Source organism: Chanodichthys erythropterus, chromosome 1 (genome assembly GCF_024489055.1).
Source record: "Chanodichthys erythropterus isolate Z2021 chromosome 1, ASM2448905v1, whole genome shotgun sequence".
In the NCBI taxonomy this organism is placed as follows: Eukaryota; Metazoa; Chordata; class Actinopteri; order Cypriniformes; family Xenocyprididae; genus Chanodichthys; species Chanodichthys erythropterus.
Window position 1 is genome coordinate 17714527 of NC_090221.1, and position 21639 is coordinate 17736165.

General features: G+C 36.6%; 1 protein-coding gene across 3 annotated transcripts in view; it reads right to left on the bottom strand.

Annotated features, from left to right (window-relative positions):
* Positions 1-21239, bottom strand: part of ldb2a (LIM domain binding 2a) — a 70490-nt gene extending 49251 nt beyond the window's left edge. For all 3 annotated transcript variants that reach the window (XM_067381612.1, XM_067381604.1, XM_067381620.1), the window contains exons 1-2: positions 21022-21239; positions 5385-5487 (exon numbers count right to left, since the gene is read on the bottom strand). In XM_067381612.1, the coding sequence (XP_067237713.1) occupies positions 5385-5487; positions 21022-21153 (235 nt within the window). In that variant the 5' untranslated portion in view covers positions 21154-21239. The remainder of the gene's footprint in view (positions 1-5384; positions 5488-21021) is intronic.
* Between the last annotated feature and the right edge of the window lie 400 nt (positions 21240-21639).

Genomic DNA, 21639 nt, shown 5'->3' on the forward strand with positions numbered 1-21639 from the left:
CAAGATTTATCTGTGAAACTTTACTGGGGCTTGTAATATGTTTAATTCAAACCTGATTAATGAGTCTAATGTCCTCAGCTTTTTGACTTGAATTGACACTGAATCATTGAGACGAGAGATGGCAACCAAAAGCAAAGAAGATTCTTCATTCAAACCTGCAAATAAATTCATCTTTGGTTTGTTTGTTTTTGTCTGATGAAGTGTTGCAGTTCAGTGGTGGAAGTTTTCTAGAGTGTCATAGTTGCAGGGGCATTGCATCACGCTTTGAAATTCGCCTCGCCTTGCCTCAACCCAAAACAAGAACAGTGTTTTAGATCAGATATTAATTATTCCCCTGCTAATAATGTCCATGAGGAGAGATGTGAAGAAAAAACTAAACTAAAGCACTTCACAGTATTTCAGGAATCAGCTAAAAAAAGAAAAAAGAAAAGAAATAGCTTATAGTATCGGTAATGGTCTTCTGTTCAGGTTTAGGTTCTGCAGCTCAATGAGCTAAAATGTTCATTTAAAGGTTCAGGTTATATATATGGTGATATATTTTAAATGAAGTCACATAAGTCACATAAGTCCTATTCCAAAAGCCAAGCGAGTTGCTGTCTGTAGCCTACATACTATAGCATAGGCAACTGCCTTCAAGTCCTAACTGAAATGGAAACACATAAATGACTGATTTGGAACGGACTACATGGCAGCAGCTCCATGCACCACACTCTTGCCTGAAGCACACTGGGGACTTGACCCACTATTGATTTCAATGGAGTTTGATGTGAACTAATGTCACTAAGCTAATGACACATTCTAAAAATAGTATTCAATAATATTGGGTAAAATGTGTTATAGATGTATTATTTATAAATTATTTTATTATGCTTTTATTAAATATTTTTTTACTAAAATTGATGTGAACATATAATAACATTAAACAAATACAGAGAAACATACCATGGAGAAATCTTTTGAGGAGACAAGAAATGAGAGTGAACTAGAATAAAAAGACAGACCTAAGCTTCAGTCCTGGAGAATGGGATTGAGAGAAAAGAGTCAGAGAAAGTGAGGCCATTTAAACTAATGCATTTCAATAATCTATCCATTATCCATCCATACACAATGGTACTGCGGTGAAATAATGCCCACATCTTACATTGTACATGTTTGTGAATATAAGTGCAAAGTCCTTGCATCTTAAATGTCAATGCCCTGTTTTTCTGCTTGTAAGGGATTTTTTCAAATGTTTGGAGATGGTTTGAGGAGATTTCTCAGTATTGAAGGAATCTCCTGAGGGTTTTTATAACTATGCAGCATTTCTATAACCATCATGTTAAGCCTTTAATTGTATTTATTCAACTATTGCCATTTAAGGTTGAACAACCATTAGGAGCCTTTCTTATTTAAAACATCTGTTAACATGCAATGTGAAAGGGCATCAGAGGAACTATAAACATTTAGAAAAATAAATGAGTAAAAAACTTAAACTTAAAGGTGCCCTAGATTCAAAAATGGAATTTATCTTGGCATAGTTGAATAACAAGAGTTCAGACTCCATTGTTTCCTCCTTCTTATATAAATCTCATTTGTTTAAACGACCTCGGAAAAACAGGCGAATCTCAACATAACACCGACTGTTACGTAACAGTCGGGGTGTACGCCCCAATATTTGCATAATGCCAGCCCATGATGTTCCCAACATTATAAAAAGGCATTAGACAAGGGCAGCCAGTTAACGTCTGGAGCTGCACACAGCCTAATCATCAGACTAGGTAAGCAAGAACAACAGCGACATAATCCATGATAGCATGATATTTTTACTGATATTTGTAAATTGTCTTTCTAAAAGTTTCGTTAGCATGTTGATAATGTACTGTTAAATGCGGTTAAAGTTACCATCGTTTCTTACTCTATTCACGGAGACAAGAGCCGTTGCTATTTTCATTTTTTAAACACTTGGGGCCCTATAATACACCCGGCGCAATGCGACGCAAGGCGCAGCGCAAGTGTGTTTGCTAGTTTGCGTCCGGCGCCGTTCGCGTTTTCCCGTTCAGCGCCACGTCCTTAAATTAGTAAATGCATTTGCGCCAGTTAGTGCGCCCATGGGCGTGCTGGTCTAAAAAAGAGGGGTGTTCAGGCGCATTGCCGGCGCATTGCTATTTTAAGGAGCTGAAAATAGACTGCGCCATAGACCAACTCAAACCTGGTCTAAAGTCTAAAGTCAATGGCGCAATATTTTTTTGTTAGAGCGCGTTGGTAGAAACTGCGCCTCTGGGCACGTCCACAGTGCGCGTTGACTTTGCTTATTACACACAATGCGCATCACACAAATATGCCAAATATTAAAAACAAAAGGATTACAGTGTAAAATAATATTATTGTGTAGGCTACATAAATATAAAAATGTAATGATGAATAGTCATTGTGTGTATTAGAATTAGGATACCTATTTTAAATTCAGCCTATTACTACTTATAATGATGAACGAAACTGGCTAATTAATTGAACAATCTTGCCAATACACACACATATTAACTGACTGATCGCGCGGAGCTATTTGAAAGCCTGCATCCAACGCAGACGACTGAAAGATTGACTGGCCACTTAACAGGTAATTTCAGAAAAACATCACTCGTTGAACTCCTCAGTTGAATCGGTGTGTTTAATAAGTCAGTGTATTTTATAATGTTATATGTTATATAATATATAATTATATAATATATATAATGTTATATCCTGCTTGTCCCGTAGATGATCTGCTCGCGCGCTTTAACTTCGCGCACGAGCAGATCAGTTTCTTCGCTTGAAAAGCGTTCAGCTTTTCCGCCAACAAATTCCGGCATGTAAATAGCAATCCGCCATGGCGCGAGTGCATCTCGCTCTTAAAGGGAAGGGGAGATGACACTCTGATTGGTTTATTGAACGTTACGCCCATTACTCATTAAGAGAATAGGGACAACCCATTTCAAAAATGCGCCCCGGCGCACGGACCGTTTTTCCGTTGTTAAAATAGCAAAAGTGGATTTGGACACGCCCTGAGTGCACCTGCGCCGTACGCTTTACACTTTGCGTTTAGATCGTTAAAATAGGGCCCTTGGAGTCTGTATAATGCATAAACACAACTTCATTCTTTATAAATCTCTCCAACAGTGTAGCATTAGCCGTTAGCCACGGAGCACAGCCTCAAACTCACTCAGAATAAAACTTTTAACATCCAAAAAAATACTTTACTCACATAATTCGAAGCATGCATGCAGCGTGCATGACGAACATCTTGTAAAGATCCATTTGAGGGTTATATTAGCTGTGTGAACTTTGTAAATGCGCTGTAATATAGTCGACAGCTCATGTGGCAGGAAGCTCGCGTCTTAAAGGGGCGGCGCCGAGTGTAAATCAGTGCATTGTTAATGGTGCCCCAAAATAGGCAGTAAAAAAAAAAATTATAAAAAAAAATCGATGTGGTATTTTGAGCTGAAACTTCACAGACACATTCAGGAGACACCTTAGACTTATTTTACATCTTGTGAAAGAACGTTCTTGGGCACCTTTAAGAAAATGGATAAATAAACTACATTCCATCATGTATGCATTCTGAACTGAAGAAGGTCAAGCTGTGACCAAAATGTTTGGAGTTCTTTGTCATTTTTCAGTAAAGATATGGTTTTATCTTGCATTTGGTTTTCTTGAAATTGTTCATATTTATTTTAATAACATAATATATAAATTAATACAGTATGACATCAAATTTAAGGTTAGAAGAACAAAACATATGCACAACCAGAGTCCTTATTACTTATTTAAGGCTTATTTGCAATAATGACTGGCTGCTGACAGTACATTATACTGTTTTTTTTTTTTTTCATCTACTTACCAAACAAATAAATTACTGTACATGTTGATTTAAGATTCAATTATTTTATTAGTTTACTTGTTGATTATCTTAAAGTTTCTGCTAAGGTTACCTGGGACAACAAATCAATTACACAGGTTAGTGGACTTAATAGAAAACATCTGACCACAGAATCAAGTATTCCAGGGAGTGCATTAAAAATAAGAAACATGATGTGTGCGATATGACCTTATTTTGAATAAATAATTCATAAACAGTTAAATACTTTAAATCAGGACATGGTGAACAAAAAATTGGATTAGATTATCTTTGATCTGATGTCTTGATTTGTAAAGCAGAGGAATGAATTACTCAATAAATCCTGAACAGTGATTACTGTAAACATGTCAAAGACAAGCAAGGATAAACAAGCATACAGATGCGAGGCTATACCGAAGCAGAAAATCTGTAATGATTCTTGGTGGAGTGAGGATCGAGAAATGTATAAAGGGCCAAAGCAAACGTAGTATGCAGTGCTTGTGTGTGTGTGTGTGTGTGTGTGTGACAGTGATGGAGTGAGGGTATGTTTGCGCCTGAAACTAAGAGGAGTCATTTCTGAAGACTAAAGATGAGCTGTCACAAGAGACGGACTGAACTCCCCCTTCAATCGATATGGGGGATTGGTTCCCTATGGGCCTCTGGAGTCCATGCAAGATTTTGGTCTTTCCACTTTTAAACGCTGTTTGTGAGGATTACAAGACATTACTTTCTGCAATGTAGAATTGACATACAAAAAACCCCTTTGAAACTACACTGACTGTTATTCGCTGGGGAAAAGACATCTTAAATGACTAATTAAACATTTTAGTGTTTGAATTTTATATCTTTGTTCAATTAAAACTATTCAAACTGCACAAAATGAAGAAAAATAAACTGCCATGTCTTGAAAATAGGATAAAGCTGCAGCTATTGTAACACTGCCCACAGTCGAATGGCATATTCATTTTGCATAATAAAAGTATATATTTCTGAATCTATCAGCACTACAAAGACCCCTGGGAAGGGAGGGGGCTTCAGTCAATGTTTGACTCACTCGTTCTTTGCAACAGGCAGAGTGTTCTGCATGACTAACCAAAAGCAGAGAACTCAATAAGGACAGACAACACAGCTCAAATCATCAGAGAGAAAGACAGATAGGGAAAGTGCGCAGAAGAGAAAAAATAAGAGCTTTAGAAAAAGAGCAGAGCTTTAACAAATACTGCCAAAACTACATTAGGGAGCTCACTGCAAACAATAACCTTCTTATTGTTAGAATAATTCTCGAAATGACATGGAAGGTGATTAACACCAGTGTTGTTTTTATATGACGTTTAGGGGCAGTTTCTGAAAACTTGTTTCCTGGAAGACCAATAAAAGTCAATAAGATCTGGAACTGGTGGGTTTAGTCGCATCAAAGTTCTCTGCATAATATCACAATCATGTACTCTCAAACTTGTTTTTTTAACTGGCACTAGTACAAGTACAATTGCAGACAAGGGAACATGGCACAAGATAAAGGCTTATGTCTTACTGTATCTTTTTGGTCCATCCTCCAAGCAGAAGGAGAGGGTCAATGTAGCATCCTCTTCAAAGAACTCTGTAGCAAACGCATCCCACCACAGACTATCACTCTCCTGGGGAAGAAGGAGTCACGGTTAATTAATAGGAGTTAATTATATGGTTTCTCAATCTTTGTCTAAGTCTTTTTGAAAGAAGTAGAATGTGAGAGAAAAATGTTATATTTTGTGTATAACTCCACTCGTTTTTGGATTTTGTACACATTACTATTCAAGTTTGGGGTCAGTAAGATTTTTTTAATGAAAACACAAAAATATAAATATTTTATATTTTTAAAATATTTTAAATATGAAGGAGGTACAAAACACTAAACTTGGTTAAGGTATTTATTTTAAAATGATTTGGCAAAAAACTACAGCTACAGGTTTTATTTTACTATGCAAAAATACACATACACTGACTACAACATAATTATTAACATTTCATTGGTTCTCTCTTGTTTTTGCACATTTTTGCACATCATTTCTTTGCAAGAAAAATTATGTCCATAAAATTTGGCATGTTTCACTGCATTGTTACAAATAAAAAATTGATTAACTACACAATATGCTTACAAAATGTAACAAATTTTTAATACTATTTGAATAAAGGAGTGAAGATGTCAATTTTCCGAGGCTGGACATCACTTTTGGTCACTACTTTATATGTTTTTTTTGTTTTGGTTTTATAAATAGAATATGTTTAGTTCAACATTAATATAATCATACACGGACATGTTTCTGTTTTTAATTTTGAATTATAATTAATAAGTAATAAACACAGGCGCTTGCTTTCATGCGACCACAAGAGCATCAGTTTAGAGGAACCTACCTTCCCTGATGTTTCCCGCCTTTATCTTAAAGGGGTCATGAATTGAGAAACCAAATTTCCCTTGATCTTTTGACATATAAGTGGTCATTGCACAATAAAAATATCCTGTAAGTTCAAGAGCTCAAAACTTCGTTGTTAGTCCTAAAAACAGCTTTTATTGAAACCAAGCTCAGAAAACAACTTGTTGCTGATTTTGTCACATTATTATGTCATAGTGTGATGAAAGACTAAATTGAAAATTATTTTAATATGCAAAACTGTTACCAATCATAGCAGCAGGTGTTTACTTTTTAGTCTTGAATGAGGCACGACCATCAAAACTGAGTGTTCGAACGAGAAGGTCAAAACAGGATGGAAAATAGCCTATTACGTCTAAATTAGGATGTTTTGTGATCTACAAATCATGGTAACATTATAAGTGGACCTCAGAGAACATTATAAAATAATAACAAAACCAAAAAAAATACAGTTCATGACCGCTTTAAAAGCTCATTTTGCAACCATCTAGCATTCAAATTACATGAGCTTAGAGCTTATAATAGCAAGATTTTTCCTTAATTAAAAACTGGTTGTGTAGAGGGCACCGGTGCACTGTTATTAAAAGTCGACAATAACAACAAATTCATTATAAATAATGTACATTCAGGGCACCTAGAAACTCCAAATCCACAGCTAATGGAAAGATTTACTAATTCACTTGAATTAAATTAAGGCCACTCTATCAGACGGGCACGCTAGCTGCGAACATCCTCAGCGTATGTAAAATTAGACTCCACGGCATCCTGTGATTGACAGATCTCTGATTCTAACAGACGTCGTTTAGGCCAACGTTGCCATCTAGCCGATGTTGCCTGGTGACAGATCACAAGCCCTCTCAGATGTTTACAATTAGGGCTGTCGACTTCAGGCAGCGTCACATTGTATAGTGGCCGACCCTGGAGACCTTTACTCCTGAGTCTTGTATTCGAGAAGCGCTGTTTTCCAGCGCAGAGGAAACGGTCTTGCCTGCTCAGTGTTTTGGGAGTGAGTCAGTGCCCTAATACAACCTGCCATCTTAGTCACTGTAAGTGAATGATCAGTTTTGACACCTTTGATTGTTTTTCCATTCAATAAGGCAGAAGCTGGTTATTAGCACAGAGCTATCATCCATGACACACACACACAGTTTTGGCTAACACTCTTTTCCTTGCTTTGCACTTGTGTATGAGTGGATGTGTGTGAATAAACATGTAGTCACATTTAGCAGGATGCATGACTTCATCAGATAATCCTGCTTTAATTCATTTTTACCCTTTTTTCCTATATTGGCCTCTTTTGAATTGACAAATCTTTGAGGTTAAAACAGCCTTCCTTTTCTCTAATCACTAGGGCTGGGTATTAACAGATTTCATGAATCAGTTAGATTCTGATTCCCAAGTTGATTCAAACTATGTTGCAAACTGTACAGGGAACACTGTCATTTGGTATATTACTATAATATTAAAGGTTAAAATTAATAAGTTCAAATTCAATTTTTCTTTATTTTTAGATATAATAACACTCAAATGTTATGTTGTAGACTAACATTTAAATTGCACATAAGGCAGTCTTTATATAAACTTTTTTTATGGTTCTTTTCCAATTCATTGTTGTAATAAAAACATTAAATGGTGGTTATCATAACTTTAACTTAAAGCTTTTCATGACAGATTTATTCAAACATACAATAAATGGGACATCACTAACATGTTAATATAATGAATATGTAATCTAATGGATATATTTATTAAAATTTTCCCCGAGAGTTTTTTTTTTCTTTTTTCAAGCTAACAAACTATGGTCATGGGTTTTTCTGAGGTAAATGTAACATTACTGTACATGACATATAGTTCACAAGCTGATTTATTGACATCTCTCTGCAGGTGAAACACAGATTCAAGGATTACATAAGAGCTCATATACATTTCAGGAAGTTGCATTGCCTTTTTCAACATACCTTCTGATAACTAGTACTAATGAGGAAGAGGTGATCTGTTCACATGCCGCTTGAACTAGGGAGCTACTTGAATTTTATTGACAGAATTTGAAAGCTGAGAATTTGTTTCATATAAAATGTATAAAAGCACAAAGCTTATTGTGAATATTATATGGGATGAATGCTACAAATGTTTATTTTAGTTTTGTTCATGCATCAACTGAAAACAGCATGGCAATCCTGGGATTTATGTATTGATATTGGTCAAAATAAAATTTGATTAAAATCGATTAATCGTTATTGTCAACTCAACTACAAATCACTATCTCTTTTTCACTTTCTCTCCCTTTTAGGTCTGAAAAACAGACCTTGTTGGCCTGTATCTTTGGTCAGTCTCATCTCCTTTTCAGCCATATCGCATTACAATGTAGTTTTGATTGATATCCCACCACTCTCTGAGCTCTCTTACAGTTCAATATCTCTTTGCAGCTCATTGATGGGTACTCTTGAGCTGAGCTTATCAAACAGTGTTTGTATCAGCAGGTGTTGACTGCTCTCTTTGAGTGTTCATTGATCTCCTCAACTCCAACATCTTCCTGATGCTAGGGTCAATGGCCTGCAGGGGGATCCATCAGTGCTGTACAGTCACCACCAATGACCTCTTCAGCACCGATGACCTTTCACCTCAGGTTAGGTCTTAGTGAATAACACTGATGAAGTAGTATTTTAAGTAGTCTTTTTAGACTGGACCATAACAAACACTATGTAGTGGGGCTTTTAATTAATAAAACCCCCACTACTATATATACTACCGTTCAAAAGTTTGGGGTCAGTAAGATTTTTTTTTTAAAGAAAAGGAGAAATTTAATTGATCAAAAGTGACAGTATCTTCACATTGTTACTTTCTATTCATCAAAGAATCCTGAAAACAGTTATTTTAAATAGTAAACCTGCAAATGGGTGATAACATGCATTCAATTTTAAGAAACTGATTTCAATGTCATTAATAATAATAACTTTTATTTGTATATTTTTATTTATTTGTATTTTTATTGCAGATTTTTAAAGCGTTTAAAGAGTGAGAATATCACAAAAAGCATAATAAATAAAATTAATATTTTATCTCTATCTTAGCCTTGTCTTGTAAATCACAATCAGCAAAGACATACCATGAAATCACTTCATTACATAATGAAGACAATGACTTGCATGTTCAAAAATGGTGAAAGGGTCCCCCATTATACTGAGAAACCAAGGTATTGAGCATATAGGTTGAGATAACATGGATGAAATATTGAGTTAGCATGCAACATAATTACTTTACACTGTCATTGTTTTAATTACTCTGATATAAGCTAATTACGGAAGAGCATTAAAGGCCGCTAACAGCATTATCAGTATCTGCAGCAGGACTCAGAGTTATAGGATTTCATTTATCTGGAAGGCAATCTGCATTGTCACAATCGATAGGAAATCTGATCGCCCATTTGCACTAATTAACCCAATTTAATGCCTCACCAGCCCTTGCAAACAGTATCCGCAAACTTGCGTACAGGTATGTGCCAAAGTTGAAAAGGACTGTTTTTTTAACAGTTAAATAGGATCATTTCTTATACTGTACAGTAGTTCCCTAGCGATGTGATTTGCATTTATAGTGATATCTGTGCACCCCTGTTGCGCATTTTTTAATTTTTTTTTTTGCTCTTGACTGACTGATGGAATAAACCAAAGATGCTGCATTTCAGAGACATAGATCATGTTTGATAAAGATGACATATAACACTGCAGCCAAGGGAGAGAGTCGGCTATAGATCAGTAATCTGTAGCTGACATAGAAAATGAGAGGTTCCTGCCTTCAGTGCTGATTGTAGCTGTCTAGCGTGCTATAGCTGATAGTGAGCTTTGATGTACAGCGCACCGATCAGTCCTTCAGGACCTCAGGTGAACTAACATGGGCGTCTGCACGGGCTGCCTGAAGATAAAGCCGTATTGATTGGAATGTCTAAAGGGATTCATCAATGTGCCAATGGTGGCTCTCGACCCAGTCACCGCTCCGCAGGGGCCAAGCAGCTCGGATTTATGGAAGATCCAAGAGCTTAGAGAGACAACAACGTCCCATATCCTTGGTAAATAACAATAGCAGCTGCTTTTTACAACACATAATGCAAACACACCAACTAACTGATGGGGACTTAGACATAATGATTTTTATATGTCCAAATTGTATATTCTATTCACTAACTCTAAACTTACCCTTACATCTAACCATCACAGAAAACTTTCTGCTTTTTTACATTTTCAAAAAATATAATTTAATATGATTTATAAGTTGTTTTCCTCATGGACCAAATAAAGTCCAAAATTTCAGCGTCAAGGTCAAAAATGTCTGTAGGGTTTAGCCAGACCACACATATACACAAGCACAGCGTTTTCAACAATTTCACTATAGTTTTTATTTTCATTGTTTTAATTTTAAAATACTCAAATTGTAAAAATTACTTCAATTTCAGTTTTAATGCTGCACATTTTATTTAATTCAAACAAATGCAATGTAAGCCATTTGGATAAAATAGTTGCTAGATTTGCTAAAATTTGCAAGCTTAATCTTTATACCTTTTGTTTGAGGCTGTTTGCATCAAATAAAGTGAGATTCTAATTTCTTTTATTTTCTTTCACTCATACAGTTGCACTATTATTTGTGATTTCCTGCATGCTGGTTTATTATTGTGGCGTCACTGTTTTACCTGCTACTAGCGATGTATAAAAACCTAACAGTGGTTGTTTGTTTTACAGTAGATGATGATCAGACGCCTTCTTCCTGTCTAACAAGGCATCCGAAATAGATTATAATTCAACAGGCTTAGGATATTAATTAAAGCTGCAGTCTGTAAGTTTTGCCTCTTTGTCACCATCTCTGTTTGAAACCTGCAATTGCAGTTATTTGGGGAATTATCATCTTTACGTGGGTTGTGCATCGACACGGCTCCTCAGCACTAATCTAATGTTTGCTGTCAGTCCCCACATCGGTGTGGATACTGTACTTCAGAATCACGGATTCTAAGTCTTGAAAGTATGACCAAAATAAGAACTTGTTCATCGGAACAAGTAAGTATCATGTCTGCTACTTTTGTTCTGACCAACTGAGGAAAAAAGCATTACAATCGCGCCGACAATGGTGATTAAATCTAACAGTCGCTGAGCTCGGACCACGTCAAACCATGCAAATTATTATTATTGTTATACTTTGTTCTCAAATTGTTAATGTTAACAACATCAGCATTGAGTGACTGTGTGTATTTAGTGTGTGTTAGCATTACCTGTAGATTTCAATTTCTGTAGCTACTCCGCAGTCCGAAGTCTTTTGCTTTTGACTATTAGTGAATCTCCAGTTGTCACTGATGATTGTCATTTGGACTTTTCTGGATTACAATCCACAATCAAAATGATAAATTTGATTATTGCAGCTGCTGTGAGAAAAGGCTATAAATGATCCGTCACAGCATCCTCCACATGCCATATAGCTTACTAGCTGGGACTCCTTCTTTATGTGAACAGACGTGACATAATGGCAAAAAGACGAACAGCTACATGCTCGAATTTCCCACAGAAACCTATCAGTACCATCCGAATTAGAAAACATTATTACAAGCTTACCGTTGTGAATTGGGCTAAGGCAGTGGTCTCAAACTGCCGGCCCGCAGGCCATTTACGGCCCGCCCTCCCCCTCTACCCGGCCCGCAACTGATCTCAAAAATAAAACACAATCCGGCCCGCTAAATTATTATGATTATTCTCTAGTTGCTACCTGTCTGATATACAAAGAAAAAGTCGCCGTTCTATGGGGGCATTCACATAAGCCGTGCCTCGTTCTCCTTTCCAATGTGCTTTCGCTCCAGTGGCGTCTGTCGTTGCTATGCAACCATGAGCCGCGCTCTAAACCGCGTCGCTTCTATTATGAGCGCGCTTGCCTAATAAGTGTGTGTGCTGCTTAAATTACGGTAAAAGCACTCGACTTTAAGTCACGAGCGCCGATTTAAACCACCGAAACGCGTCCGATGCATGCAACCATTAAACGTTACCGATGCTCAAACAGCATCTTGGACAAATGTGTGTCAGCTGTGTGAGTGCAAGCGCTGTCAGGTGTCTGTCAAGAAACAGAGGAGTGTACAAATGTATTCAGGGATTGCAATTGTTCAGTACAGTGTTGTTCAGTGCAAGATTTTAATGTTATTTAAGCTAACATAAAGTAAGGGAAAATACTTCCACTAGATGTTAAAAACTAATAATGTATGTAACAATTTTGGCAAAATAAAGTTGATATAGCTCCAGTTTTTTGTTTATTTCTGACCCCTCCACGCAACAAGTGTTGCTGGTTTTGTTCCTAAATTACAAATTTTTTTATTCCATGCACCTTGTTGGATGTGAGAAGTTGCACCAGACTATTGCAATTAATAGTATTATATTAGTATATTAGTAGTATTATATTAGTAATAGTATTATATAATTATATTACACTCTGTAACGAGAGAGAGACTGCTGTTTACATTTAGTATGGTAAATACAATATTTATAGTATAGGTATAAAAATATTTTAGTAGGCCTAATGAAATTTGAAGTAAATGAGAAATAATGCAAAGGAAAGTAAATTTTCTGAAATGTTGCGCTTTCTTACGCTTGAATGTTAATATGGCCCTCCTATGAGGTGTCAATCACAGCAACGGCCCTCCGCCAATTTGAGTTTGAGACCCTTGGGCTAAGGTAAGGTGTGGCTGGTTATGTACTTGTTTAAAAATTGATTTTGGATCATTTATAACCAAAAACGTTACAAACTGCAGCTTTAAATAAAAATAGAAAAAATGGTAATTTTCCTGTAATTCTGTATAGTTTTTGTTAGTATTGTAGAGCGAATTTACAAATGTTACAATTTTATTTAAGTTTTATATAATGAAAATATTTTCCTTGTAATAGTTTTCGTTTACAATAATAACCATGTTGCCATTATCTAGAGTGTTGTTTAGTTGTTTAGTGTGTTGTTGTGAAGGTTTGAACAAGACAGTTTTGTTTCCTAATCACCTAAATCCAACAGTCTGTTTAAGAATGTTTGGAAATTCTGATTTTATTTAGAGGCAGTGTGTTCTAGCATTAATAGTACTACAAGAAGTATCAACATCTCTGTTTTGAATGGTACTGAGCTGAAGGCAACCTAAACGTTCACACGACGTGGGAATTGGCGTAAATTGTCCTTATATATCCACATCTGCGAATTGACATTTAAAAAGTCCTCAGCCAGGCAGACTCCATTTAGACTCACCTTTCAGGACTCATGAAATGTACACAAGGTCTTTGATGAGCTGAACAGAGCTGTGTGTGGGCAATCACGCGCAGGGTTTGTACAACTGCTGTTGAACTTCTTCCACCTACATATCAGTGACAGCCGCCGACAGATCTCAGGGAATACTAACGACGTAAACAAGCCAAAACCACAGTAGAAATGGCAGTAAACACGTAAACAATTCATGCATCAATTCATGATACCTCATTTTAGTAAACAAAGACAGCATAAACAACGTTTATGGGTATTTTTTAGCAAGCTGTTCTTGCTTGCTTGTCCTTGTTCTGCTGTTGTTTTAAGAACAAATGAATGTCGAGAATATTTGAGTATAAGGTTAAGAGCACATGATCTGAATTATGCAAATGCAATAAGGCAAGGGCAAGTGAACTAATGCCCTTCAGAAAGTCCTCATATGACACACAGAGCTGGACCACTTAAAACAAATCCAGAACTGTTTCAACATTGCACAGAACATGCATTTCTACGTCTATGAAATAGCTATTTTATAATCAAAAAAATGCAGCCTTGGACTCAAAAACATTAAAAAGTCTTTTGAATGGTAGTGTACATGGTAGCATTTTCAGCTAATTGTGTGCTAATAGGTAAAGATGCATGAAGGTTCACAACCTGTCTGAATATTGATGACGTGCAGTAAAAAACCAACATATGCAGAACGTTGACAGCAGAGAATTTGATGTTTTATCAATGATAACACATTTGAGGCTCCTCAAAAACATCATCGCTCAGGGCTGGACAAAAGGAATCAAAAATATGATCTGTACAGAAAAAGTCTAAAAACAGGAAGTTGGTAAAAAAGGGCGATCCCTCTTTATCTGTTATCAGCGCAACAGTGTAGCCTGGAAGGAACTTTGGGAAAGCCGCAGGAAAAAGGTGGGACTATTGTCCTAGTATCCTGCCAGTTTGAACGCCACCTTATTGTTCCAGAGAATCCATTTTTTACTTCTGTTTTGTTTTCAATGTAATGTCATATCAGCCAGGACCCCATAACCTGTTTTTGCATAATGCAGCCAATTGATAAGAGGGTTGTACATTATATTCTTCCCATAGAGAGTGCAAAAAAAAAGTTTAAAGACTAAGTCCACTGCTACTACATGAGCATTAATAGTTTAAACAAATAATATGATAGATCTCACTCCTATATGGCGGACTGCTTAACAAAACTCGTCAATTTGTGCACGTCAATTGATGCTAGACTTTTCATGTGCTCTAAAAACACAATCATTGTCCATCACCTGCTTTCTACAAAATCAATTAAGCAGCATGTAATATAAATGATGATGGACATGGTTAGACTGATTTGCCATTTGGTGCCATTTTAATCTCTTATGGGACTGTGGAAGATCTGCAATGATTGGTTTACCTCGAGGACTTTGAGTTTCTCCACAGTGAAATGCATTATCGATCGCCCTCAGATCAAAACGAAATGCTGCTGTGAACTTGCACTGCTCCTTTGCATAAATGCATCCCATTCCAAAACCATTAGACATATTAATAAAGCTAGCCTTTCATTTGTTGTCTTCCTAGTGACCTCTCCTTCTTTTTCTCACTCTCTCAGAGCTTGCGAATTTTAAGAAGCATTATGCTGATGAGCTTATACCAGGTGAGGTCGACAAAACTCCTCCTCTGAATGTTAACCAGCATGCTTGTTTGCATATGCTTATGTGGCAGGTTATCCAGCAAACCTTTTAAATGGCAGCAAACATGTTTGATGCTCTTTCAGCATGCATGCCTCTAGGCAAACAAGTTTAAATGCATGTTTGCAAGAGTACAAAACTCTATATGGCTTCTATTAAAGAACCACTCAGTCATTTTTGTTTATGCTGCACAGGCTGATACAGCAATCAAAATGAACCTAACGGCATGGATGCAGCATAATGCAAAAGCATGCTATTGTATAAATGTTCAGTTCAGTCAGTCATGATTAATTTATTTTGCAAGTGAAAGCGTCCAAAAAAGCTTGGTAACTAAGATAAAGTGTATCTAAGAATCAAAGTCCATTTCAAGAAAAGTCAGTTCATTCAATGGCCATATTTGCATTAGTGATGTCCATTTCGCAAACGAATCATTCTTTTGAACTGCTTCTTATTAGTAAACTGAAACAGTTCGCAGCTTGAGTGAGCACAGATCTTCAAGTTACTTAAAACTCAGTTTCGGATGTGCCTGACTGTCACTTTGACTCAAAATGAGCTAAAATCCAGGGGAATTTGATCCTATGATGCTGGTTTTTGCCATCTTAATCAGCACTCCAGTTAGTCCAAGAATACACTGAACTGAGAACAGTCTTTCAGACATATCTGACATGCTAAGGACTGTCTGCCGAGGTTGTATGTATCTGATGTATTTTGCTGAAAAGCATAAAGTATTACAAGTATTGGAATTCTGATGGCAGTAGTCCCTGAGTCAATAGCAGTGCTCTGATAGCAGTTCTCTCTCGAGTCAAGAGTCGGTAAATAGTTACAACAGTTCTCGAGTCACCAGTACACTGAACTGAGAAAACATTTCGGACTCAGACATGTCCGCAAAGAACTGTTGAGCTGCTGATATGGGCAAGTGTGAACCGAGCAGTGGACTTCAACGAGGGAGTGAAATTAGTGAAATTTTTGGTTGTTGTTGTTTCTCATGGCTTATGTAAATAGGTGAGTTGATTATGGAGTTTATTCACTATATATGATTTAGACATTTAAACATATGTGTATCATTATTGGGTTCTTTAATAATAGAATTGCGTATACATTATGTCATTGGGTGATTATGTAAACAAACTGGTGAATCAGTTTATTTAACCGGTTTAGTGTAACAAACTGTCCGAAATTGTCCAGTTACAGAAAAGAATCTGACTTCCCATCACTAATTTTCAATGGGAAATTAAGCATTTTTGGCATGCAAGAACTCCTATCTACTTGAATGGGGAAACACAACTCAAATGCTTGCCAAACTCCCATTTAAATAATGTATTTTTAATCCGCGACAAAATCTGACATCAACTTCTAAAGCTTCTAACGGCAGCTACAGTGATGCGATGAATTTACCAATTGGCTACTGGCTCTTTTATTTAGAGGGCGGGACTTATTCTGCCATATTACGCATTGAACTTTCTCACATTCAATACGAGAGAGTCTTTGGTTGTATTCGGCTGATTACTGTATGTGATCTTATCACTGCGCCAAGTGGCGACCCACTCCATGTAAAATAAAAGCTCTTTTAGTAGACTACTTATATGAGTCATGCAACGGTACTTTATATTTTTAGGAAGTACTATTCATTTATTGACATTTTTTGAGTTTATGCTTTTTTTCAGAGTTAAAAATTATGTTAAATGTAATTGCTTAAATGTCCCAACAGTTTTTAGAGGAAACATCCAAAGGTTTAAGAAAATGCACTTGAAGTTGAACTTTAGTTAGTTTTGCATGTGAAGTTGGACATTTCCATAGACAAATCAGTATCTGTAACTAATGCAAACTACTTTAATGTGAAGCGAGTTTGCGAATTTTCAACATTAGATTCCTTAACGGGATACAACCAATTGTTAACTGGTTGAATATTTCACATTATGCAAGCCACTCCCAATATTAACAAACATACAGTCAAACCAAAAATTATTCAGACACTAGATATAAATTTTTTTTTTTTTTTTTTACTAGTGGGTGTAGGACATTATAGATAATTTATGTAAGTGAGGATAGCAAAATAAATTAAACTATGACATATTATACCCAACAATTCTTCATACAGTGGACTTCAAGTAAAATTGATATAAATTTGGGACCAAAAATTATTCAGACACATTGACCTGACCATGTTTTGCTTAAGTGTTATCTGACATAATTAAGATTATTTTTTTCAGACACAGTTTAACTCTGCGATCTTGTCATATTGTATTACCATTTTTTAAACTATAGTGAATAAACTGTAATAATGAATGAAATGTTCAAGGTTATTTACATTTTTGTTTATTACACATGCTTTCAAGACAAGTACCTGGATGGATGACTTACTAGTTTTGGCAAGATTTTTAAGTGTGCATCTGATGGATATTTTACTATCTCATGAGGCCACGGGACAGGATTTGTGAATGGCAATGAAGCAATGCAACTGGCGCTAGTAGGTCATGTGACAGTGACAACATGGCATATGTAGTACATCTGAATTTCATACTACCCATTGTCATACTATATAGAACGCTTTTTTAATGGCCATGAATAAGTTTAGAATTTGCCATGAAGTATGCGATTTTAGGCACAGCAAGAGACTGTAAATATTGAAGCATACATATTGTTATCCTCTAAATGCAGATTTTGTATACATATAGCCTACTAACAGTCTAAAAAACTTCAATTTTGATTTCATGTGGACCATAAGCTCTAGATCTAACAGATAACCCTGCCCCAAACTCAAGCTATTGGTTGAGCTCAATTGTGATGCTCAAACAAACAGCAATTATTTGATACCACAATAGAATCACCTTCTTTCCATTCCAGAAGATTCAACCAGTAAATGACATGTTGTCTCTGTTAGGCTGGGGCCGGAGAAAGTATTTAATCAAAATATTACAAATTTCACCTTTAATTCATTACAGTCCATTTATCTAGCGTTCCGTGACAAACTCCCTGCTGCTCTTTAAAACGCAACACTCTAACTGCTCTGCTCTGAAGTTAGTTTGCTGCCAGCAAATGGGCTGAACAGTTTTAGCCTTTGGACAATAAAATACATCAATCACCAGCTTCTGTACTCAGAACTCTCAAGTCAAGAGTCGGGACTCTTGAGCCCTCTTGTCTAGCTTTCCTGAGCTCTTTCCTGCTTTTGTCCAATTTTACTTTCACTCCACTCATGTGATGTGCACCGTGGAGCGCAATTCCCAAGTTTGCAAGCGCTAGTACATAGATTAGTTAGCCTTACTGGACAGTCACTAAATGACTCATGCAAAGAAATATAGAGCCAAGTGGTTATCCAACACCTTTGTTTGACAGTGGCTACTTTAGCGCTGCGCTCCTCTTGTTGTTTCAGTGTTTGCCTGGAGCTTTTAAACTAAGAAAGTCTGCATGTCTACATGATGGATGGCTGTGGGGGGAACTCTCCCTTGTAAAATCTGTGCTAAATTACCACTGGCTTCAAATGCACATCAGTGTGCTTGACTAATAAACATTGCGCTCACTGTTTGCAAAGATATTAGCAATACGGTTGCGATATTATGCCGCTGTAGCAAGGCGCTAGACCTATACGTGCTACAATTTACAAGAAGATATCAGACCTTTCGCAAATATTTCTACCATCTGCCAGATGGATTTGTTTGCACAGAGCAGAGATGTTTGTTCATTTTAGTCCTCTAACATTCTCAATGAAACTCATATAGTGCAACAAAATGTTGCAGGTATAAAACAGCAACCAAGACATCACAATGTCTGTTCCAGATTTCTCAAAAACGATGTGCTGTGCAATATACATTGCTGCATGAACTAAGTAATATTTCATCCAATGTCTATGCAATGCAATACACATCAGTTATTTGAGTGACTCAGTTATTGATTTCAATAAGTGTTAGTTGATTTCAGAAACCTTGTCCAATATTAACCCTTTGATGACAAAAAAGTTCTTAATCAGCACAAAATTACATTATAACAATTACAATTCTATGTCTCTTTATGCTTTCTTTCTTTTTATTGCTTTTCCCCCTTTAGAGCTCCACAGATTGCAACAGTTTCCAGAAACAAATCACATTTGTCAACTAAACTCATTGTTACCCCTCACAATGAAATATCTTATCAAGATCAATCACACATGTACAGATTTAATCTTAGCAAATGCCCTTTTATGCCAAAGTGAGGTTGTGAAGATTAAAATGATATATTGGCACATGTTTATTATAGGCTGTTTGGTAAGTGCCGTTTCAGAGTGGAAGTCTTCAGGGTTTGGGCCGCTGCTTATGCATTATTCATGATGTTGTTCCATTGCATCTCTGCAATACAGCCCAGGTCTCCTTAAAGTTACAACACCTCCATCAAACACATGAGCAGAGGCGCACGAGCCAGAACTGTGACAGCGATAGGCTCCAGTGCCATCATTAGCATATTTAATGTTTTTCAATAGAACAATTAAGAGAATTGTCAAAAGTTGTTCTGTAACATCACAAATGGGCATAATGCTATAATTGGATATATTCTTTTTTGACAGTTTAGTGGAATATGGAGGTAGTGGTTGCAAGAGGAGACCCAAGGGGAATTTGTCCTAGGCAGACTTGTATTGTAACCAGCAGATCTTTGAAGAAAACATGACTATTTCCCATTGGGATCAGTATTGCAGACATGTCCTGTGTCACAGCACAAATATTTACAGCTATTATTTACAGCTGTTTTACTGTGTTGTTTTAAAAGTACAATAAAGGAGGTAAAAAATGTTGGGAGTGTTTCAAGTGTCGTTTTGCAGCATGCACTGCAGAATTAAATAAATTCCGTTTACTGTAATAGATTTATTTTTATTGTTTGCTAAATTTTTTGTTGTCACTGTTAATTTTTACTACACTAAAATCTTTATGCATGTTGATTATCACCGTTTACACGCATCTATGTCTATTGCGTCTGATCTCTCTTTCAGAGCCAAAGATTGCAGAATTCCCTTGATGTTAAGAGCCATAAAAACATACAATACAGCAATGAGGATTCAATTATGTGTTGTTAATTGAAAATGTGCTGAATGAGAAATCTGTAGTATCCTTGACATTTTGTTTAAATTAGTAAACAATAAATTCAAATTTACTCTCATGTTGCCTTGATTTTTCAGCTTTCCCCAACAATAAATTTATTATTATTAATAATTATTAAAATAGCCTGATTGGTGTGGATGACAACATGCAGATTTTAAGTTCTGAATGCATCTAAAATACTCAAATCAAATAATTCAGCAATGCAGCAAAGTTTGTGCCTATTAATTTTTTTCTTGCATGCCAAATAGTTATGCTTTATCTTAAAGTGCTTTTGACATCTTTAATCCTTTTCCTTTATCCTTCAAATTAGTAGTCAGGTTATTAGTAGCCAAGGTAGTATAGTTTTTATTGTATAAGTTAATTATTATTATTATTTTTTAATTTAAAACAGTGGTGTTGCTCAGAGAAGAGCATCATTCCTCTGCGCTCGTGCGCTGTTCATTAACTTTACTGCTCCACGTGGATTTTAATTAGTGGTCAAAGTGAATGTTGCTTCTTTACGCAGCGCCTAAATGATTTAAATTCAAAAGTGCTTCAGACTACTGAAGTGGTCCTAATATCATCACAATGCACAATACACTTGTGCATCCATACAGCTTACAGTGGTCAAAGTCGCACAGTTACAAAACTAAAACATATAGTTTCATCACTAAGTTCACAGTCTAAGTTTTGTTCAGTCAAGAAAGAATAAGAATAAATTTGCAAATACAATGGCCAACTTAACTTTTCCCAAACTACAGCTGTCACTGTCTCATGTGGAGCGATGCCAAACTCACCTCTGTCCGGGACTGGAGTCGTTTGTTCATCTCATAGATTCTGTATTCAGGCTGAACCATGTACGGTGAATGTCTCCGATAGAACGGTCCGAAAGGGGACGAGTAGAACGGGTCGTGCGGAGGGTTGGACATGTTGATTCCGTGTGGCGTTTACAGCAGCGCCAAATATTCAGCATCCATACAGCGCGCGTGCAGGATCTCCAAACGCCGCGAGACAGCAGCAGTCACTGGCTGCACGCGGAGCGGAGAGATGAGAGCGCGCGGAGGAGGCGGGAGAGGAGAGCATGGGGAGGAGGGCTGGGCTCTCATTGGATAGCCGCAGGCTGCACTGGAACATTGTTGAGGGTGAGCCAAGCAAGTCTTACCATCCCACCAAAAAGAAACTGGCCTTTATGTTAATGTTTTTGTTCGGTAACATTCATATTAGCGTGTCAGTGTTGTACGCAACTGGGGCTAGCTGTCACAAGGAGAAGTCTTTAAGGACTTCGTCAATAACTAAAAATGTTGTTTTCTTCTAGCAGTATTGGTTTTAAGCGCTTAGTTCAAAACTATATTAAATTAGCACATCATTTGTGAATTATAAGACTATTCGTTGGATTGAATTTCCAGTCGTATTTT